This window comes from Anticarsia gemmatalis, chromosome Z, assembly GCF_050436995.1.
Source record: "Anticarsia gemmatalis isolate Benzon Research Colony breed Stoneville strain chromosome Z, ilAntGemm2 primary, whole genome shotgun sequence".
Lineage (NCBI taxonomy): Eukaryota > Metazoa > Arthropoda > Insecta > Lepidoptera > Erebidae > Anticarsia > Anticarsia gemmatalis.
Window position 1 is genome coordinate 21,442,640 of NC_134776.1, and position 24,696 is coordinate 21,467,335.

General features: G+C 34.8%; 1 protein-coding gene across 2 annotated transcripts in view; it reads left to right on the forward strand.

The window, feature by feature from the left end:
* The window catches only part of LOC142986197 (dipeptidase 1-like), a 253,941-nt gene extending 230,909 nt beyond the window's left edge, over positions 1-23,032 (forward strand). For both annotated transcript variants that reach the window (XM_076134534.1, XM_076134536.1), the window contains 3 exons: positions 12,019-12,094; positions 12,643-12,781; positions 14,982-23,032. In XM_076134534.1, coding sequence (XP_075990649.1) covers positions 12,019-12,094; positions 12,643-12,781; positions 14,982-15,089 — 323 coding nt within the window. In that variant the 3' untranslated portion in view covers positions 15,090-23,032. The remainder of the gene's footprint in view (positions 1-12,018; positions 12,095-12,642; positions 12,782-14,981) is intronic.
* Positions 23,033-24,696: the final 1,664 nt, after the last annotated feature.

Sequence of the window (24,696 nt, forward strand, 5' to 3'; positions counted from 1 at the left end):
ATAAAATGCTCGCCAATATAAAAGAGGTCCGCGTCATAGGTTGCTTAACCCACTGTTAGTTTACAAACCGTTAAGCGCTACTGAATAAACTCCAAAAACACACAAACACTCTATAGAAGTATTTTGTTAACAGCTTAATATAGTTGTTGGTTAATTTCGCCAGCATAGCATAGCAAACCAATCGCCAAGCAAAGGTAAAAAAAGAAAACGGGTATATCTATTAAGGTATTGTTTCTCTTTAGACGGAAATACATACATACATATATGACCAGCAAGAAAACAGACACTAACAGTCCGTAAAAGAATAATTTATACTCATTTCACTTGTCTCAAGAACTACTGCACTTTGCAAAAATATTTTTGTGATGAATAGACCGTTTATTCAAGAAGGCTATATAACTTTAACTATGACTAATCAGAATAGCACCAACTAAACTCCACGCGATCAAAGTAGCGGGCATCAGCTAGTATAACACATCATCATGGCTTAACCTTTCTTCCAAACTATGTTGGAGCCGGCTTCCAGTCTCACCGGATGCAGCTGAATACCAGTGTTTTACATGGAGCGACTGCCTATCTGACCTTCACAACCCAATACCTGGGTTATAACACGATACCCTTCGGTAAGACTGGTTGTCAATGTCAGACTTTCAAGCTTCTGACTACTGTTAACGACTGTCAAAGATCTTCGAAATTGACAGCCGGGACCTACAATTTAACGTGCCTTCCGAAACACGGAGGAACTCGATACGTATAAGATGGTCACCCATCCACAGATCAACCTCGGCAAGCGTAGCTTAACCTCAAAGATCGACCCGCGCGGCTGTTGTTAACTAAGCCACGAGCTCCTCGCTAGTATAACACATAACACCTAGTACTTAACACGTGCACAGTTGTTAATTATCAGTAAATTAATTAATCCGTTGTCGATAGCACGCGTGGTATTAATGTTACACGAATTAATGACGTAATTAAAGCAATATTATATGTTGTTGTGCTGAACTATTTAGTTATTTAATCTAATGCTCATGTGTACTCGAAAATGCTAGTAAAGGATTAGTATTTTTTTATTATTATTTATGTAGGAGGAGCTCGTGGCTTAGTTTACAACAGCCGCACGGATCGATCTCTGAGGTTAAGCTACGCTTGCCGAGGTTGTTCCGTGGATGGGTGACCATCTTATACATATCGAGTTCCTCCGTGTTTCGGAAGGCACGTTAAATTGTGGGTCCCGGCTGTCATTTTCGAAGATCTTTGACAGTCGTTAACAGTAGTCAGAAGCTTGAAAGTCTGACAACCAGTCTTACCGAAGAGTATCGTGTTAATACCTAAGTTACTGGGTTGTGGAGGTCAGATAGGCAGTCGCTCCATGTAAAACACTGGTATTCAGCTGCATCCGGTGAGACTGGAAGCTGACTCCAACATAGTTTGGAACAAAGGCTAAGCGAATATATATATATTTCTGACATTTCCCTGTTTTGGCTGTTTAGCTAGTGGCAGCTGTATTTCATAAACTGTGATAAACAATTATAATTTTCACATATGATTTATTTCTGTTGCCACTATGACAATCAATATTAAAATATAACGTACCTGTTTCGCCTGAGTAAACTTAATATATGTGAATCTAAGGTGACACAAATTGATTGATTGATTGACACATTGATCTATTAACGCATAGCCCAGACCACTGAATGGATCGGGCTGTTTGACATGCAGGTAAATGTTAAGACGTAAGGTATTCGCTAAGATTTTGTCCAATTCTATTCCCAGGGGGATATAGTAGGAGATGAAAGTTTATATTAAAATTCTGTCTTAAGTCACAATCCATGTGGACGAAATCCCGCGCAAAAGCTAGTTATAAATATAGGTTCAAATCCTTCGTACACGAGTGCAACTCGCACAACACAAATAACTGTTTATTACTAAACATTAGGGTAAGTCAAACCATTAGAATCAAACAAACATTATTCTTCGCATCAACACAGAGGGAGGATATGAATCGACAGTACCGCCATAATAGTTGAAGCTTTCAAAGTGAATTGAGTGATGGCTGCGTGTACCGTGAACTACTGGGTACAGCCAACGTCAAAAATATGTGCACTCCCACATTTTCATTAGCATTTTTATCAATATAAATAGGGAAATTACTATACTGCTCGTTTGTTGACAAATAGCAATAGAAAATTGATATGTTTTACATGGGTTTGGATTTGTGTGGTGAGCACGAATCTGTTCCGAATCTGGTTGTTATTTTATCTTCATAAGTATGTATTTAGAAGTATATAAGTTTGATTATCAGCTATTTGGTTACTACAGTAAAGGCTATGCTTAGTACGTTTGTGAAGTTGTCAATGATATTCCATTTTATTCCAAAAACGCCTGTTACGTGAGACATTAGTTCATGGCAAAACGTAAGCATGTTTCATACACCTCAACAAAGGAACTACGGGTTTAACAGGCGTGATATAATCTATGTATGTATGTATGTGAAGAAGTACGAAAAACACCTCTGCCTGCACCCTCGGGTATAGCAGGCATGATATTATATATGGCAAATTATAAAAAAATTGTCACCTGGGCGTTTGTACCCTATTTTACGTGAAATAATAAATTTTAATGATTTTTTTTCTTTATATATGTCTTTTTATAATTGTATATATTGTCTTTTTTTAAATTATCATAGTTTAGTTAAGTGTTTAAAAAATAAATAAATATCTTTTAATAAAAGATATTTTAGTACGATTGAAAAATTTGAATTTAAAAACGTAATGGAAAATTTACAGTCTACACATATTTATGACGCTAACTGTACCTCCTATGTGCAGACGACTGATAGCCGAGTGTTAAGTCAATAAGGTTATTACAAGAGATTAATTTTGACTCGGGCTTTGTGCCGTTCAACTGTGGCTTTAGAAGCTGAGGGGTAATGCAAACGGCTTGTGTAGACATACTGTAGTTTAGATGATTATGAATTTGCTGTTTAGTTTGTAGAGATATTATGTTTTTGTCGGTCTTTGTTACCTTTATTTTTGTTTGTTATTCCTTTTCAGGAAGAAGGTGTGGTTTTATGAAGGTATGTCTTTTGTAAATGTCGTGTTTGGAAAAAATGGTGAACTCAGCATTTTTAGGACGTGTTCGAATCAGAAATTGAGTTCGTGATACGAGTTTTTTCGATTCAATGTAATTATGGTACCAAAGTAATTATGATCAAAACCTTGAGTAAAAATTTACAAATCCTACAGAATACTTGGGGAGACCGTCAAATATAAGTCATTTAAAAAGAACTGATTATCTAGTCATTGTAGCGCCCTCCAATTTGTAAAGGACCAATGGAATAAGCAATCTTTGACGCGGACATTTAGTAAATGAGTGAACTATTGAACATAGATGTTTTGATCTAGCCAAATATATGATAGACTTTTATTACAGCCAAAAAGTCATGTTAATAAGATCTAATAAAGACTCAAAAATTATCGCAAAAACCATCACAAGTCTTATAACTCCTTTCCTACTTTTCTGAACTTTTACAATCTCACTCACTCACTCACTCACTTTTACAATACATATATATAAAACTATATGCCTTCACATACGTATGTAACAAGAGGAAAGTTTTCAATAAGAGCCGGCACTCCTCCCAATTACTAGAGGTAGTCAACCGAGGCACATTCACACCTTACTGCCTGACTGCCTGACTGCCTCGCCGCAATTGCCACGTTCTCAGCTCCTTTTGAGAACATTCTTAGAACAATTGTGTTAATTGATTTTGTTTTCATGGTGGTTAATATGGTGTTAATTGCTCCACCATAATAAATTATTTACAGTAATAGATTTTAGCCAGTTGTGTAATATTACAAAATAAATGTCAGTTCGGCGGTCTACAAAAATCGTGCTCTAAATTAGTATGGCATGTTCGATATAAATGTATGACAGGTTTTATAAGGTTATTTTTTATTATAAAAGATAATAACCTTATAAAAAACTGGTAGTAGTAGTAGTTTTTTAAGTGAATATCAAATAAATTATGCAACTCGACTTTTATCTAAATCACTGGAGACTCGAAACACATTGTATATACGTTAAATGTAATTATGATATTTTTCTACTAATATTAATAAATTTTAATGGAATATATTACTATAAAACCCAAACTAGCAGATTCATTAGCCGTTACCGGCTAACGAATAAGCTCGGCAAGTTTGTACACACAACAACTTGCAAACTCTACGTAAAATTAACACATAGGAGACGAGATTTGCATAATTGTTACATGAAAACAAAGAGATACCTGGCCTTTATGGGCCATTTTACCCGCACTTCGGCTAAGATTCCAGCTAACTTCAAACTAGATACATTAGGGGTGCTACTCAAAGTGTTACATTTTAAAATAGCTGTAGTACTTAATTAACTTAAATTAATTAACAGACTTTTACGTTTATCGTATCGGTTATGTCCTCCAAAAAGGTTAGGATGGTCTTGTGTGACAAAATGTATGGATGTGAATGAACATAAGAAAAAAACGTGGTTTTATGTATTCAATTTTTACAGTAGATGTCATTCCATTAGTGTTGACATAACAGTCTTTATAATTATGTAATTCAGTTTACTAAAAGCTAGATTTTATTCTGCATAAAATCCTTAGTCGTATAATGAAAAAGAACTGTGTCTGCAATAATTAAGGAATTATCGGTATACAATACAATAATACGAGGTACGTATGTAGTATCAAAAAACAATATCCACGACAATACAAAAATACATTTGCTGAGGCAGCCCTACCTCCCAAGAATATAATATCACAGTCGATTGTAAGATAATTAGTAGTACTTGTGACAAATAATGTTTATCTAAAATGTATTTCGTGGCTCGATAACAATAATGACGTTTAAACGATACTATCGACAACGACCGATACTAACGACTGTTTGAATTTAGAATACTTGGTGTTTATGACTGGCACCTTGTATTTAACTGCACAAACCTCTACACTCGTTACTGTCGAGTATCGATAGATTGTCATTAAAAATGTTCTGCACTAATAGTGCCTACGACGCCCGCTAGAGGCGCTGGTCAGATTTGTCATACAAAATATCTCGATAGTTAGCCAGTTAGATAGTCAATAGTGGTCGCGAGAAATCTGAATTTTTAAAACCGTGAATTCCAATATTTGTAGCTCGATTCTTTAGAACTAACGACTATCGAAAACCGGATATCTATTGAGGTATTTTGTGCGAAAACTGATCAGCGCCTCTAGCGGACGTCGTAGTAACTATTTTGACAAGACATTTTAAACGTCAAACTTTCGATACTCGACAGTACCTATAGAGAATCGTGCTACAAATTCTAATAACGAATGAACATCAAAGTTGACCAGTAGCTCGATTTTTTACTACTATCTAAAACCCCTACTAGCTATCAAAAAAAATTGTATGACAATCGGTTTAGCACCTCTAGCGGACATCGTAGAAACACTATTTTGGCAGTACATTTTAAATGCCAAACTTTCAATACTCGACAGTACCGACTATATAAAATCGCGCAACATAATCTAATAATTAACGAACATTAAAGGTGGCCAGTATTTGGGCCGGATTCATCAATCTCAATAATGAACTATTATTGTGGGCATACACGGCCGGTTTAATTAACACGTCGCTCTGTTTAGACATCCCATTGTTGGGTTGAACAGCAATCACGCTCATGTTACCTAGTTAGTGCTAGTTTCTACATAATTGTACTGACTTGTATACAATATAAGTTGGAATAATGGGTCTAGGGTGGAAAAGTTTTGCTGTATGGTTCCGTAGAGATAGGTAGGGACATAAGTTGGTTCTTATGCAGTTTCTTTTATGTGGATTTAGGCAGTCCTAGATAATCAAATAATTCTGCAATCAAACTTATTATGCAATATGCCTAATTGTAGGCGTGGCTTTTAATGTGCGATTATGTAGATAGCCTGAATAACCAATATTCATCTTTATGTGTACATGTTCATATTACTCACCCAAACCATACATCTTCTATTCACTTTATCTGAATATAGAATAGAAGCCAAGCAATACAAACACCGCCTCTTTCGGTCATCATTTATAGTTATCGTCACACAAACAAAGAAAAAAGGTCTTGCCATTTTCTAAAATAGTTTCAGAAATTCTGAATATTCTGAATCAGAATATTATTCGTAAAGGAAACTCTATCAAAAGCTATTCTATTATTATAAAACTTACCTAAAGTATCGAAATAAACCTTCGGACAGACTAAATATAACTTGGTACCCAAAAACATCTAACTTTGCCTACCAATACCTTTGCCGGTAAAACTCACAAAAGATGAATTATTAAGCTGACCTTCCATGAAGTAGCTAAGCGATGGATGAACGAAAACTATACATTTTACATACATACATATAGGGAAAATAGGCTCTTCTCAAACTTAGCATGTAAAGCTACTATACACCCTATTACTTGTAAAATAAATATCCTTCTAATATTATAAATGCGAAAGTTTGTGAGAACATTTGTATGTATGGATGTTTGTTACTCTTTTACGCAAATACTAACTGAACCGATAAAATTTGGTATGTAGTTATCTGAAGACCCAGAATAACACATAGGCTACTTTTTATCCCGGAGTTCCCGGGGGATCGGAATTTACACGGGAAGGGTTTCTACGTGGACGAAGCCACGAGCGGCTTCTAGTCTTTTAGTTTTTTGTGACGACTGCTGATCTAGTGTCGGGTTCGATTCGAATCGGTCAAAAGTGATATCGGTCTTTTTTAACTCATGCTATATTATCTCTGTACTATGAATCTCTTTCCAGTCGTGGTGTAAAGGTAACTTTACCTTGAGTAAATATTTTGCTTCCACCCGAAAACAGCCGAAGTCTCCCGACGTTATCCGAAGTTACTAGTACTTTATCAGTAATATAGTATCAAGTTGGGTGGGGAAGTTGCCAAGCGAACTGAACGTACCGCCCTAAACTTGCCACTTGGAGTTTACTAGTCATTGTGATTAAATATATCCCGAAATGTGCCTCGTAATACTAGGTTTCTTGTAGTTAGAACACGATCTAACGCGCTTAAAACTATCGCGGCTTGTATATAAATTACTAAGATGCTATAAAGCTCTTTTGCGCAGTAACATGCGTATGACATTTTAAAATTATGAATCATTCTAAAGGTGACGTAAGAAAACCTCATGATAGCATTAATATTCCTTAAAGTTTTTGTGGGAATGCAAAACCTCGCATTCGGTCAGCGTGGTTTACAGCAGGAAAGTGGTACTTACGTTGGTTTAGTATTAAAAAATTAATAGTAATTAATTTTCTTTGGATAAAAAAATTATTGGACACGGAAATCAGGTGATAGGGATGACTGGAAAAAAATAGGAGAGGTATTTTCCCAAAAGACTTCTGTTTTTGTTTTGTGCTGACAAGCTACAAAAAAAACAAGCAATTATAATTTCCCACGCAACTTAAAATACAATCGAACTTTACATGTGCACACATTGACAAATATCTCTATAATTACAATATCAACAAATTAAAATCATACGCTTAAATAAACATGCCTGGAGCCACGTTAAATATATTCTAATCACACCATGACACATGTTTCCCAACGCGCCGGGAATACATCAAAGCTTCACAAATGTTAACAAAATACTTGAATAGATGAATCGCATTACATTGATATTGATTACATCATTACCGAACTAATGCTTTAGTTGGAAATACATTTATTTAGCTTTAAATAATAGTGTGGTGAGTAAATTATTCGGTGTACTTCACAATTGCAGGTGTCGTATTTGATAGAGTATTTTTAACCCGTTAATATTACTAACCTTCAAGAAAGGTTTTAGATACCTTAAATATTAAAATTTGTAAATTATGTACCTGTATACTTATTTTGTTTTGAACTATAAACTGTAAGTTTTGTTTTCTGAAGATGAGAAATGTTAGTAGTGGGAACTTGGTATAGATGTTCCGACTTTAAACCCATTAAGTTTATTTTAAAACGATCAGGCAGTACCAAGTGACCAAACTTTATATTTTTGTACCAAAGTTCGACCAGCATTTTGAAACGATAAAATTGTTTTAGAAAACAAACGTAAATTTAATGAAGAATGATTTTACATTGATAAAGAAAGTTAGATAACACATTTTCATTAAACCCCTTGGTAATAGTGTAAATTTAGGTAGCATATAGCTTTCTTAATGAGATAACTACTACACATGTATACAAAAAACTATCCACATTAATTTTATTAGTATTCTAGTAAATACAAACATTGTGGTCGTCACTGTACATTCATTGTAAAACCATACTGTCTGTAATGTAGCATTGATTTAAGCCCGAACATGTTCTGTTTAAGCGTCAAATGCTACGCGACGTAGCATGGTGCTACGACACGACAGCATGTGACATTACACAACGCTACACCGCTACGCCGCGTAGCTGAAACTCGTAGACCGCGGGAATGAATACCGTTATGATATGACGGGACGGATTTCAGATTTGCTTTGCAGTTACATGACATGTACACTCTTTTCGTTTCAGAGCTTCAAATTTTTGTGGCGTATGAATTTTATAGCTTCACGGCTGTAACCTGAAATAAAAATATTTTTTATTTACTGTTTATAATATTAGTTCCATATATATAAATAGGCTGAGTCTTTGCCTTTGGACATGTCTCCGTACTCTGTGTAAAACATTTCAAAAAAGCAAAACAAAAATTAGGAAGCTGGAATCAAACTCGTGACCAAGACTATAGACAATGTCTTCTAAAGATTTAAACCTTATAACGTGATGATTGTGATCAATAACAATACACCAAAAAACACATTTAAGTCAGTTCATTGCGCCCATTTTACAATAGATTCCACGTAGAGAAAGATTATCTGGAAATTATCCATAGAATCGAAGTCTGTTCACCACCGTCTATCACCGAATGGTTACGATGACGGCCGAGTGTGTCCGAGCGGCGATAATTTCAATCATGTTAGCGCTGCTATAATGGACCTAACACGCGCATTATGACGTCACACTGTGCTTCGTATAATTTGTGCGGACACGTGTGCATGGTTATTGTATAGTGCTTGCGTTGATGCTTAGTTGTGGTGAACGTGGATCTTATGTATATTATAATATACTGTCTGCATTATAAATCATCGTAACCTGCTATTATCGTCAATACATATAAAACTTTTCCGTTACTGAATGGCTGATGGACAACGCTAAAACTGCTAACCGTATAAAATTGCAATTTGATATAAAGATTCCTTAGAAACTATGGAGGAGCGCTAAAAGGATCATCAATATCATAAGTGTCTGTATATAAGATTAATGAATAAACGTTTTTTTTTAATATAATAACTTTAATACTTGTCACTGCTGAGCAAGTGCTTCCTTTCTGAATAAGAAAAGGAATACGAATTGAGTCTAATAGTTGTCATTATTTCTCGAGCCAATTCTCACTTTACCTATTTTACAAACATACAAATCACAGACACAGAATCGAACCAAAATTATTTTTACAGCAGAAATATTAAATTTGTTATTTTTGTTCTTTGATTTGAACCAAATTAATTCTAATTTGTTATTTATTTAATCCTACTCCATACTCCCAAAATATAATCACCTCAAACACCATTTGCCGGTCAGCCATCTATATCTCGACACAGGCATTACTGCCTCACTGCACTTCTTAATATTAATGCTACTATAGTGCTGTTCCCAGAACTTGTTCTTCAAGTATACTCAGTTACCATTAAATTGGCAAGCCAAAGTTTCAAAACAGAAGTTCGTGCCGTAATTAAACCAGTTCTGAAGATTTTGTTGTATAATTTACAATTTAATTTAATACTTTCATGCTGTAATGGAGTGGCTGCTTTAATTATTATGTTTAAAATGTTTTATTTTGTAGTCACAAATTAACATTTGGACGGGAAATAGATTTTTATGCAATTGCTGGGCCAGGGCCTCCTCATGGAATGAGTAAGAGTCTAAATCTTGAGTTCACCATGCTTCGCAGATTGGCAACTTAATTATAAAGGCATAGCAACTATCAATATGAGTGCTAGAAAAAAAAATAGTTCAAAACACGCCTAGGCATTAAAATATTCTGACGTGCTGAATAGTATCATGATTTTTTTTTATTTCTTAGATTACACGTTATACTTACATGTATGGTGACCTAAACCTGGTTTTCATAGATCATTTGTTGAAAGCTAGCCGGTGTTCGAAAGTCGATAGTGGGGATCACCACTCTGAAATATGCCTCGTCTAAAAGACGAAAGCTGATACCATGACAACAACTACCACTTACGGTAATCTCAATAAATCTGCACAGGAATTGATAAGAAACATCTGAAAGACTTCAGAAAATCGAAAATATACACAACTATTCCTCAGATATCATATCATCTATATCCTCAATCTCAAGGATAAACACACACACACACACACACTTGCACACTCACACTTGCACACACACACAAACAGCGTATAATCTATAAAAGTCGCCGGCGAACACGACGCGAAGGGAAATCAAGTATGATTTATTTATTTGCCTCATAAACATGTATTCCCGACTCCTGGCCTACGAGAAAATAAATATATATGAAAGAAGGAAGATTATTTGTCTGTTTGTGTGAATGTAAATAGATTATATGTAACGGAAGTTATAGAGTGGTGACTACTGACCTTGTGAGAAGGGCGTTAAGAATTCTGAGCTTATTCGTTTTGATGTTATATTAAAGTAACTTCTGCTCGCGACTTTGTCCGCATGAATAGATTTTCAGTAGTAAAAAGTATTGTGGTAATCCAGATTGTAAGCTATCATTGTTCTAAATTTCATTAACTTCCATCCAATAGTTTTTCGTGAAAGAGTTATTTTGGCAACTCAACACATACAAAAATTGACAAGTAAATTCTGATATACCTCAAGAAAGTAGAACAAAATATGTATTTATAAAGTGGGTTTGAAAAAATATATTTCAAGATCAAGCCCACGATTAGATCTGTGACTTCTAACATACTAGTACTTATATAATAAAAACACTCAATGACTTTTCGAGATGAAAATCTTTACATATTTTGATATCATATCAATTTCTTACAAGAAAACCCGCAGGAAATCTCTAGTCCACAATATTTCAACAAGAGCTGATTTATATCTATTGCGCTACTCCGTATACGAAAACATAACTACATCCAATCTTTTTCTCCGAGTCAAACATCTCAATTGATGTACATAAATTATTTTATCAGCGCCGACCTCCCGTTGTTTGAATAAAACAAGCAATGTATACTTATGTCAGCGTCATTATTTACTATCGTCTGTCTTGTGGTGAGTGCTTGATGTATGTATGAAGAATTTTGTAAGGGTATCCACGTGAACTGAATTTCATATACATGAGAAATATCGAGCTTTGTTCTGACATGGATAGGCTTCAATTTGTTTATGTAAATATGAATATTGTATATTTCTTATGTATGTTATGTGATTGTATGGCCGCCTACTATATAATGTATATACTTATACATATACTTACTTCAAATTGACATAAGCAGTGGAAACTATTACACGTTTTCATAAAGGCAACAACATTTCATAAAGGCCCGCAACTTTACCCAGAAAAAAATCATAAACATCATTTTTCTGGGTAAAGTTGCAGGCTACAGAGTTTTTTAAACCCTTTGCTGGGCAAGGGTCTCCTTACTAACAACTTAGGGGTTAGACTTTGAGTCTACCATGTCGGCCAAGTGTGGGTACGATCATATAATGATAATACTTAATAGCACTAAGTTTGAACAGCGAACCTGTATCGCTAACGCCACTTAATAAATTGTTGGCGCAATGTCAACAAACATATACAAAATATAAAATGGCTTTTTCGGCAAACCCCACTAGGCTAAATAAATGCCATTAAGATTGAATCAATAAGTATTCAAAACCAATATATATTATTAAAACAAACATATATTATTATTAATGTTACCAATATTGTCCACAGAGCACTTCCACTACATCAAGCGAATGATTGGCGCTGACTACGTCGGCATCGGCGGCGACTTCGACGGCGTTAACAGGTAACATTCTCACTACCAGCTCACTCCCTATTATGTGGCGCCAATATCATCATAAAAGTGCAATTTTAAAACGTTATAAAGAGTCTCTGATGTTCTCAGTTTAATGTTTAAAAATACAGCAATTATATTTGTAGACATTTTCAAATTTTTATCATAAGCAGTGATAGCCGACTAGTATAAGTTAAGCTTCCGAGTAGAGGGTTCGTACCCGAGGCAACATACCAATGACCTTTCGAAGTAATGTTTTTGAAATAATTATAGCTTGTTCCAACGGTGAAAAAACATGTATGCAACCTTGCATGCCTGAGAGTTTTTTAGAACCCAACTCGCTGTAGGCAAGCGTGGTGGACTCAAGGTCTAACCCCCGCTCCCCTCATTTTGGGAGGAGACCTTTTCCCAGTAGTGGGACATACGTGGGTTAAAAGTTTCATGTTTAAATCTGCCTGCACACTATCCATCCTTCTCTTTAACACGTCAAAAATCAAAGTTTTCTAATCAATTATTGCTAGTAGATAGTACTCCAGTAAATTCTGAATGTTCTTACCCAGGGTGCCTCGAGGACTGGAAGACGTGTCCCGTTACCCGGAGCTGTTCGCGGAGCTGCTGCGTAGTGGACAGTGGAACGTGCAGGAGCTGAAGAACCTCGCCGGTCTGAACATGCTGCGTGTCATGAGGCAGGTGGAGAAGGTAAGCAGTATTTACTAGTTTTATTTAGCTAGTGGCGTTGGTAGAAGAATACGTGAATGGTACTCTGAACATGGACATTATCATCTTAGTTGGTAAATAATCCACTCGTAAATATTATTCCTTTAAATACATACATTCACTACAAGAAAACAAACATAATCTGATTCAGTACAGACAGTTTCGCACATCACCCAAATATTCATCGTGCGCTAACTACGTGGTTAGTGCACCAGCCTAGCGAGCCTTCGACTAGCGAGTGATACTATATGAAGAACCAGTACTATATAAAGTAAATAGTTCTTAGTACATAGCTGGAGCACTGATTAGCTTTTCGGTTGTCGATAGTCGTAGGCAATGCCACCACAGGAGGCAACATTACATATGTCTGCATGTGTAAACTTAAAACTAATACATTCTGTAAATTCTCATATTTTTCTGCAAACAAGACTTGCAAACACACAGACACACTGACTCTACATTATATATTCTACTACTTACATAAAACATGTCCTCAACACATCAATTATAAATCACTTACAGCTACACGAAAATACAATTAGCTAATGCTTTCAGCGACTCTGTTGCCACAAACATTACCACGCTTGTTTTATTATTATAAGTCTTTCTAGAATTATTACGTGTTGTTACGCAGTAGTAAATGTTGATAAATAGTAGTACGTAACCTATTGCATAATCTTGCTCCACTCGACACTATTGTTATAGAGGCGTATAACAGTAGCGCGATTCTGTACAGTCGGTACTGTCGAGTATCGAAAGTTTGACATTTAGAATGTACTGCCAAAATGTTTCCTACGACACCCGTCAGAGGCGCTGATCAGATTTTCGTACAAAATTTTTCGATGACAGTTCGGTTGTCGGTAGTCGATAGTAGTAGTGAATCGAGGCACAGATTTTCATACAAAATTTTTCGCTAGCTAGCCGGTTGTCAATATTCAATAGTTGTAGAGAATCGGAATACTGTTGCGAATATACAACATTGCGCTTCAATGAAATTCTCTACTAAGATTCTACAGACCTAATTGTAACGAAATACTTCGATAATATCGATGATAATGCAGCAATCGAGCTAGTTAACAAGTAGCTGTCGGTAATTTTGGTATGTTTGTTACACAGGTTTAATAAATATTTCAGAAACAGCTTTTGAAAATGAGTTATATTTAGATGTCTATTTGATAGACAACAATCACCTCAACTATTTTAACAAATCCCATAGTATAACAATAGAATAGATAACAAAAAGTTATTCGACATCTCCCTAATTTCTGAAAGAATATAATTATACATGCATTTTCAAAAAATCACTTGTTTTATGTATTTGCCTTGCAATTTAATAAAGTCACATGTCACATGTATTCTTAACAAAACATAAGACCTTTCGGAAACACAAACACCATCAACAAAATATACTCTCTATCTCCTATTTATTCGTATCTTCATCAAGATGTTGTACACAAGATATTCTAAGTTCTAACCAAGTAAAGACATCAGCCAGGCATCCAGACGCAGTCGCTGCCGTCACTCCTGTCTGAGACTGTACCGCATTCATTATGCATTCCGCTCCAGTCATTTGTGCAACAATGCAAATACCTAGATTTTAGCTAGAAATTAGTTTATTTATGCTAAGTTTCTGTTATTTTACATCTCTTGGTACCTACTACCGCAGGACACAAGGACTTAGGTAATACGCAATAGTAAAAAATTGTCATCAAAATACTTACATACAAATATTTCATACATCGAAACTTAAAAAAATTACATTGGTCTGGGTAAAAAATACATTAAGTACTTTTTTATTGTGTATTCTCTACCACTATCGACTACCGACAACCGGCTAGCTGTTGAAAAATGTTGTATGACAATCGGTTCAGCGCCTCTAGTGAGAATCGTAGAAACTATTTCTGCTGTACATTTTGAATGTCACACTCTCTATACTCGAATACCGACTGTTCAGAATCATGCGAGTTGCGTGCAAATACAAAATTTTTGAAATATTTTATTTTATAGAAAATATTTTGCCCCATTATTAAAGTTTAACATAGGACAAGCCAGCGAATTTTTCTTTCTTATTTATTTATTTATATATTTAAATAAATGATGTTTTGTATGATTTTTTATAATGATAATATATAATTAAATAAATAAATAAATAATAATTATATTGATAACTTTTTGTCCCCAGGTCCGAGATGAGATGCGCACTAACGGTGTGGAGCCGGAGGACCATCCAGACTCGCCGACTGACAACGGCAACTGCACCAGCAATGCGTTCTACACCGAACTAGTGTAAAGCGCCCTTAATTAACACGCGACTGCAATATTGAACCTTATTTCATTACTTTAAAGTAAAATTTTGACCGTCTTTTTTGCGAGTTTTGATATTTTAATATGTTAGAAAGGAACAATGATATTTTTGGTTTTGAAATATTTTTATTATACTATTTAAAATTGTATAATTTAGCAGGCAGAATTGAAACCACAACTGAGCTATCTAAAAAAAATCATCATAGAACTATCAACAAGTAAAACTTACATAGATTTTACCAAAATTAAGACACAATAATGTCTTATCTAACCAATAGTAAACCCCAAACTGACAAGAACAATCCCATTATAACAAATAAACATCACACTGAAACTATTATCTTTGAAACTGATTGAAAGGGTTCGAACAACAAGTAACTGACAACTAAACGAACCCACAAACTTAGGGGCCTACTAAGAACAACAGAGAAACCATCGAGAAATGTACATAAAACTGATCAGCGCCCCTGGCGGCAAAAACAAGAACTATTTTTGAAACGTCATACGCTTTTTACTCGATAGTACAGAGTGTGTGAAATCGCAATCGGGTTACAATATTTTCTGTCTTCAAAGATAGAGAGAGAAAAAAAAATACATTTCACCAAAAATATTTTGTAAATATAAACTGGTTAGACATGCAGTTTTAACTGTACAGTCAGACATATAAAGCGACTGTGCATTTAAAATTGTATATAACTAGTCCAGTTTATAAATGCGAGCCTATTAGCATTTACCGGGCACATGAAATGACACAATTCTCCGTTCAGCAAAGACAAAATATATACATACTGTCATAAATCATACATGGACATTGGACAACTGGTGTCTGTTCCAACGGGTCTACACTGCTAGTCCCGTGATAGGATACATGTTATCTCAATCCCACGATGGGAAAACTCAATGGGTCTAATGGTCTACATTCGTGTTGATATAGATACATTAATCCATTGAAATATTGTAATTATTTTGTCTGTAGAACGGAGCGTTAGGCTTGCTGCATACATTTTCGGTTCGAACCGGGTGGCAAAAACCGAATATGTGTAGATGAACCCGATCGGCAAAAGCCGAGAAAATGAGTCGAGTCGGTTTTGTTGTTTGGTAAATATTGCCGAAACGAACGTGACGAACCGAATATATATGTGTAGCAAGCTTAATTTACCACTCATTTAGTATCGGGTAGCTAACACGTAGAATTATCATTACGTTATCTATTTATCAGATAGGTTATCTGTCACTTATACATGGACCGTAAAACTGTTGAAATTCTTTCCGAAAAGTCATGAAGAATTTTACCAACAGCTAGTCTGTGTAAAGCAGTTATATTGTTTGTACCACAGAAACGAATAAACATTTGCATTCACTAATGAAGTAACAAATTTTGACCGAGACTTCCAAATAAATTGTTACTGTTTTTGTTTAAATCTAGAGCATGCCTAATGAGAGGAGGTTTTATTTTTTCGTGCTGCAAGCCAAATGATGTTGAACAGAAGAGAATTGCAAAAGTCCTTTTTATATTTATTTTTAAAAAGAACCTTTGACAATGTAACTGGGTGGAATACTTCTAAAAGGCCAACTTAACTACCGTTAATTCAAAGCAAAAATATTGAAAATCTGCAAAAAGCACAAAAAAATCCCCAATCAAAATAATACTGTAATCTTTTTGGCCAAAATTGGCTTGATGATATACCTTTTTTAAAGCTTGCAGCAAACTCAGAAACAAAAAAAATAAACATAAAACTCACATATCTTTTATTCGCATAAAATTGGGGTCAAAAATCAAAAATCACATACTGGACGTGAAAATCAAGAACAGAACAACAACGCTAGCAAAACCACGTCTATCAGTAAACCCGAATGAATCCAACACGTGAAATTCCGGGCTCCCTCATTAACGAGGTTCCGTAGTATCAGTATTACACAACACGAATATTCATGAGCTATCGTCAAATCAAACTAATATCCAATAGTAAATGTGTTTTACCGGCAACATTTACATTTAAGGCCTCATTAGTAATGCCGATGCATGTTTCTGTCCTATTTTGAGGTTATAATTCGAGTTTAGCCATTTAACTGAGGTCTACTATAATTCAACGAAAATAAATTCTCGATCAATAGCACAATTCCAATCGCGTTTCGTTCAAATTGTCACAAAAATGTAACGCTCATCCGATAATGCCTGTCATGTGTTCATTAGTTTACGAAATTTGTTTCGGATACCTATAGTAGGCCTCCTAAATTGTTTTTTTTCGTCTGGCTTTTGATTGGAAAGTACAACGTGCCTGGTGAATGATAATGAGCTCGCCCCGTGATATTAAACTACTAAGATTCTTGGTGAAATGTGGGTCACATTAAACTAAAAGCGTCCTAAATTTCTGATGACGTAGATTCTTACTGCAAAACGTATCTTCCGATACAACGCTCCAGTGGTTTCATTCTGAGCCTGCCAAATACGGATTTGCATTCAAATTCACCGTTCCAAATGTAATATTTTGGTTTGAAAATAGAAATTTTCTGTTCAAATTTGCAGTCGCGGAGCCGTAACGGCCGGCGGGCCGTAAATTCAATCTGACAATTTGATTCCAATTGATGCGTGTTTAACATGATATATGTCTGTGTACCATTATCAATGTCTTTTCACACTTGTATCGTTACTTGCGATGTACGGAATAATGCCGAATCATATTTATTTAACCCTGCGGTCTCTAGTATCAAAATTATTGTTACCAAAACGTTTAATTCGTTCGACTGCAAAATATTCAATATTGAGTTAATGGACTGCCATTACCAAACATTAAAGGCAAATATGCGATGATTTGAACCTGCATAAACAGAGGTACAACAGTTAACAGATATTCAAATATTATTCGGTGCGTAAAATTTATGCTCCTGTGTGTTGGTCAGACATTTTGCCTACAAACATCGACATTTACAAATTATTATTCTGGCTCTTATTTTTATTAAGTATAATTTTCTTTGAATTTTTAATCAAGCAAGTGTGAAAAGACTCTAACCGATGACGCAGTAGCGTCAATATGTGTCTGTTTAGTTAATATTGGAGATAACAGTCATATTTCAAAATAAATCTCAACATCTAAATCAAGTTGCTGCTCAAAAGTTGAGTCTGCATTTTGTCCGAGATTCGTATCTCTTGACAAAAGATAAAATCTTGTTGCGGAACTTACGATAGCTTTTCTTGACTTCGTTCGAAATAAAATTCTAGTTCTACAACTGCGAGAAGTATTTTATAAGCTGCTTCGAGTCGAGTACCAATGGTTGCGATTTTTAAATCGAATGCTTACTTGAAATTCTTTAGAAAAAATGTGTCATATAGCTTACTTTAAGCGCGCTCAAATTACCGCCTATTGCAGCGTTTTTAGACCGCGAGAGGATTAACCCCCGGTTTCTGAGGTACATTTAACGGTAGTTTATCTATTCAATAGTGTTTAAAGTCTTATAAAAATACACTATACAATAGATAAACTACCGGTAAATGTACTCAGAAACCGAGGGTAAGTAAAACAATCAAATGTCTTATAAAACAGCGTGACATCTTATGATAACAATAGCCGCGTGACCGCGCGGTCTTTTTAATCATCTGACCGCGCGTCTATTTTTCAACAAAAATAAACTACACCTTTATATCAAAGTGGACTTACGTATAATAATAATTAAAACGCTCAAGTTAAATCTGGTTTAAACTAAAGGTTTATTTTTAAAGCAAGTGTTGAACGTGAGCTCGGAGTTAGAAATAAAACTAAGTTAGCTAGCTCATTATAATTAGAACTGCACTTAAGACGAGTCGGAACATTTTAAATGAGAGTACATTTAACTGTACAGAAGTTGAAGTAAGTCTATGAAAGGAGTGAATAACTTACAAATGCTGCAATTGACATTTGAATAAAAAAATATATGTACCTCGTTTTGGGCACCACATTACTTTTCTTAATAGAAACATTAACGTAAACGGCCTGCGTGGCGCAGTGGTAAAGGTCTCCACGCCACTACTAGTGCGTCGGAAGGTCGGGTATTCGATTCCCACACGGAACAAATATTTGTGCGATACACAGATCTTGTTTCTGGTCTGGTTGAACTTTGTCTCCGTTGTTTGTAAGCTTGTAAAAGTCCCCGTGACAGACCAATTCTTAAAGAAAGAAAAATAAATACAGCAACCGTTAAAATATGCCGAGTGGCTTAAACAATCTCGACTTCAGGCAGACTTGTAGATAAAGAAGCAAAATTACCAATACTTTATAATAAATATCAACTGTAATACTTTGAAATAATTACAGCCTATAAACAGCATCTGTACCCAATAGCGTTTTCGAAATTCGGCCAAATTCAATTATCAGAATCATAGCGTATTCGGCAGAACGGGGGCAATTTTGTACTTTATTTACAATTTGTTGCACCTTGCTCTGTTGCCCTGTTGCCTTCCAACATGCTTTCTATATTAATTCTATTGGATACAATAAATTTGAATATCGGCATCGCCGCTGGAAAATTGAACCACATTGAATTTGTATTTCAAAATTAATATCCGCACTTCGGAGTTGAATCTCGAAATGTATCAATATTTCCTAATAGCTTGTTTGTTTGTTTGTAAGTAAGGCTTTGTGTTGTGGTAGTGACTAACTAACAATATTATTGGCCTCACCACAAAGCGGATGAAATATGTTCGGAACAATTGAATCGCCATTTGTGAATGCTACTAATTATTGTGTTTTAAAATCGGCTTTATTATACTACTGAAATGGTTTGAGTTTACGCACGTGGTTTTTAAACCACAGGATTATGGTGATAAATACTTTTAATCTTTAGGCATTTTCTGACTGCACACTTATCACCATACAAGTAAATAATAAAAAAAAATATTTCAATTTAAATTCAAAATTATGAGTAAATTGTATTAAACCTATGTTTGACTTTCATTTCGCAAATCTGTAATTGTAAGAAGTCAAGCAAATTTCTCAAAATAAAGCTAGAATATTTATCAGATATCGAAATATTCAATATAATATTATACTATCGTAAGTGTTCGCAACTTTTAATGAAAGAGTCAAACTCTTGCCGTCAAGTGTAGGCGGTAAGTGCCAAATAACTTTGCACGGCAGAAGCGTGTATTATTTATTGTAAAGGAATCGAAGCGTTTTCGTCGAAATAACGAATGCAGTATAAGATCGAAAATATATTTCTCCCAAAACATCTTTGGAGGAATAGGATAAGTTATGATCGGGAAGTAAGATATGCTGCTGAGGGCATTTTATAGATGGATGACCGTTTAACAATAAGGTTTTTTTAACCTCCGTGTCTCAAAACGTCTTCAGACTTGTTTATCATCAACTATAGTATCAATAGTATAAAGATAGTCATCTTAAATTAGTGTCTGATGGTAAAATAAAGGTTGATGGAATAAAACTAACGCTTGTTAAAGGCAATCAACTAAGTATGTGTTACGCTTGCGATTCGCAAGCGTTTTGTAAGCGGAGTTCGAAAGATATGTATTTGAATGTGTAAAACTCCGCTTAGTTGATTAGATAGCGGCGCTTATGGACTGCACGAGAAATAAACACCGCTTAAAAATTGCAATTTGACTTTGTCATGGCCGCGGTCAAACATAATAATTATGCGTTTGACTACATCGTTCGTCATCCAGATTTGAACAAAAGCGGGACGAAAAATGTCGGACGCCATTTGCAATTCAATTTTTAAAAATCAAACTTTAGGATTCGGACAAACTCGGCATGTACGAATCATTTTTTCGTATGTGAGTGTCCTGAGAACATTGAAGCGTTTTCCGCGGCCAAAGCGTGGCTATTAAATCAGTCTCAGTCAGCGTTTCTGCAAAGCAACTTGGCCTTGAAATGTAATATCTCAAAAGGCAATTATTTTGAAATATGACCATTATCTGTATGTGGTAACTGTTTTAGGTAATCGAAATATATTTAATCAGTGTTGTAGCTGCATGATAGGTGTAATATTGTGAACTTTGCACTTCTTCCTTCTTTTACAACTGACTCGTAGGTTGCGTTCACATATCACCGACTTGAAACAACTCACACTCTTTCTGATAATACGACTTTCTATCTAATTTCTATCAAAACTCTATTCTACACTTGCTATCGTTTCAAGGTTGCATTATCAGGGAAGTGTCTTTAGATAGAACTCAAAATTGGAATTAAATGGAAGGCTTTAGTATGAGAGAAGTAAAATTTACTGGGTAAATAGAGAAAAATAAAAACGAAAAAATATTTTATTTTACTATTGTAATTTAAAATAAAAAAATAAACGGTTCGATCTAGGAGAGTAGGTAGCGATTAAAAAAATTTAAAAACGAACATTGTAAATGAAAATTTTTATTGTTTTAAATGGTTTAAAAATTGTAAAATTTTAAAGGAATTGAAAGCTACAAGGAGTGAGTGTACGCACGGGTCGGCTGGGTTCGAATATTGTGCCGTGTGTTTTTGGATAAGGGTTCGTTCTAACTTGATCGTTGTTTTGTAATGATTTAAACACGTCTGTGTGTTGTGATGTACGACACATGTTTAATATTAAGTTCGTTTAAATCGGACAAGGGAGGCGAGGCTTAGGGTGTAATACTGTCGGGAGGAGCCAGCAATGTATATTTGAAACTAATTCCGAGCTGCATTGAAGCAAGGAGTGCTGCAATAGCAATTTCAAGGCGAGAATTTGTAACAGAACAAAAACGGTGTTAGTACGTGCACTTTGCTCGTAAATCTTGACAGTAAAACCAAGAGTGTTGAATTGAATGGTTAAGAACATATAAATATGACACATTTAATGTGAAATTAAATAACTGTCGGCAATGTGGCTAAGCTCTACAAACAAAATTACGTACACTTATGAAAAACAACAAAAAACGACGCAGTTTTGATACAAAATTCAACAAAACATCATTTTTTGGCCAATAAAATGATGGAATACAACAGTAATTGCAACTATATCACCTAACGTTAGCATGTAAACAGACTAAGTAGCGTAAAATACGAAAACCACTTATTGAAATAAGAGTTGACAAAAAGCGTTTTTCGACCCAATTTGTAGACTTTAGCCTCATTATTGGTCAAAGTTGAGCCTATCTTTGCCTTGATTCCGAATAAAGAAAGCTGTAAGCTAGTATACAAATAGTCTAAGATCGAGTTGTGATGTAAGGATATGCCAAAATGACCTAATCTTTAAATCTTCGTTCAAGCAGTACTATTGAACTGCAAAAAACTGTTTCTTTTTATAATTTTTGTATTTTCATAATACGGAGTGGTAGAGAGACAGTTTCATTTGTCATTATGACAATAATACCATCCGAAAATCGATGCTGTGAATTTCTTATTGATATATTAAAATAGAACTTAAAAAAAGCGACTATTTCTTATAAATTGTGACTGAAACAATTTTTGAACCTGTATTTGAACTAAACTTAGGATTTACTGGTTATTTTTGGTATTCTTTTAACTACAAATGTTTAACTTCTGGCGCACGAATGGTGTTTTACTTATAATAAAAGTTTACTGAAAATATTCTGTACCATCAGAAGTTTTGGACAACATTGTAAAACTTATTGTTTGGATTAAAAGAAAAAAAGTATTGTCAAAAAATAAAAAAAATCAATATTACAAACTTTTGGTAACTAATCATAAAAAATGTATAATGCACTTGCACTAACTAAACGCAAAACACCTAGAATGTTCGTATTACGCTTTAGTGTACACCAACCTTTACTGCATTCAAAGTAACGCTATAAGAACCTTCGTGCGCCTCTCTGTGAGTTGTTCGGCGCGTTGCATTGATGACGTCACAACGATGACGTCACTCGCAAAGCGTCCCACAACTGATACTCTAAACTGTTTATATATTTACTACACTTGATTAACAATAAACACGTGGCTGTAATGTAATACATTGTTTTATTTATAAAAACCCCAGATTCAACCCCAAAATCCTTTTCTAAAACCCACAACCCAGACCCTAACCAAAAACCTCTATCTCTACCCATAACTGTAGACGCAAAACCCTAATGCCACCCTACAACCCCAATCCGAAACCAAAACCCTACTTTCAATACATTTTAAAATCGTATATGATTAACAATGAAAGAAAAATGAATTAAGCAATTGGTATGTTTGTAAAAAAAAGAACAATTGGGTTTACAAAGTAAGAAATAAATCAACACTTCATCGGCAACCACTCATCCTGCTTAAATTCTAAAATCCTGTTTAAATTATAAATGCGCAAGTTTATAAGAATCGATTTATGTCTGTTTGTTACTGTTTCACACAAAAACAAAGGATTTTTACGCGTACACAGGTAATTTTTAACTTATACTTATACTTTTTTACCCCAAGAAATCTTTTGACGCGAGAAAAGTCTCGGATACAAGCTAGTTCTTTCACATTTCTCAAATAGCTACTAATTAATCATCTTCGCTACAATGCCCGGGAGAGAACTATTAATTACTAATAATTAATGTTCGATGTCTGCACAAATATCTCTAGGAGTTGATATCCAATTAATTAATTAGCAACCACTGAGAATCTCCGCGCCCCTTCATTACTAATTAAATTTATTAATATGTGAGGGGTGAAAAATACGATACGCGAGAAAATTTATGAGAAAATATTTTAAGTATTACTTTGAAGAGTTCCATACATACGTAAATAAGCAAACCACGCTTTCCCGTATATAGAGGCCAGAGAAAGACATAATGATATTTTATTTATATATTTTTTTACTAATATTATAAAGCTGACAAGTTTGTTTGTTTGTTTGTTTGTTTATTTGTTTGTTTGTTTGAACGCGCTAATCTCAGGAACTACTGGTCCGATTTGAAAAATTATTTCAGTGTTAGTTAGCCCATTTATCGAGGAAGACTATAGGTTATATATCATCACGCTACGACCAAAAGGAGCAGAGTACCAGTAAAAAATGGGGAAAATTATGACCCATTCTATCTTATGTGACGCAAGCGAAGTTGCGCGGGTCAGTTTGATTCATTTTTATATTTTTTTTCATTTCTTTTTCTTTGGTCTCTGCCTACCCCAAAGGGCCGAAGGCATGATTTTATGTATGTATGTATGTTGTACACAGGCAGACTTAATGCCAAAGACAGTTTAATTCAATCTACCTTATGTTGATGGAGAGTTAAAGGCATTTATTATACACATCGATGATGTTTTTCAAAAAGGTATGCTTTTGCTTTGAACTTGTAACCGGTGGTCCTGTATGACAAGATGTATGGATGTGAATGAAGCAAGGAAGTTTGTAAGGATCGTACCACGTCGCGTTCTCTTTTCTCCGCCTACCCCTATAGGAAGACGGCTTGTTTTATGTATGTATGTATGTATAATATACTATATACTTAATATTATAAAGCTGAAGAGTTTGTTTGTTTGTTTGTTTTAACGCGCTAATCTCAGAAACTACGGGTCCAATTTGAAAAATTCTTTCTGTGTTAGATAGCCCATTTATCGAGGAAGGTTATAGGCTATATATCATCATGCTACGGCCCATAGGAGCAGAGCAGCAGTAAAAAATGTTTAAAAAAACGGGGACAATTTTAAGCCATTCTCTCTTATGTGACG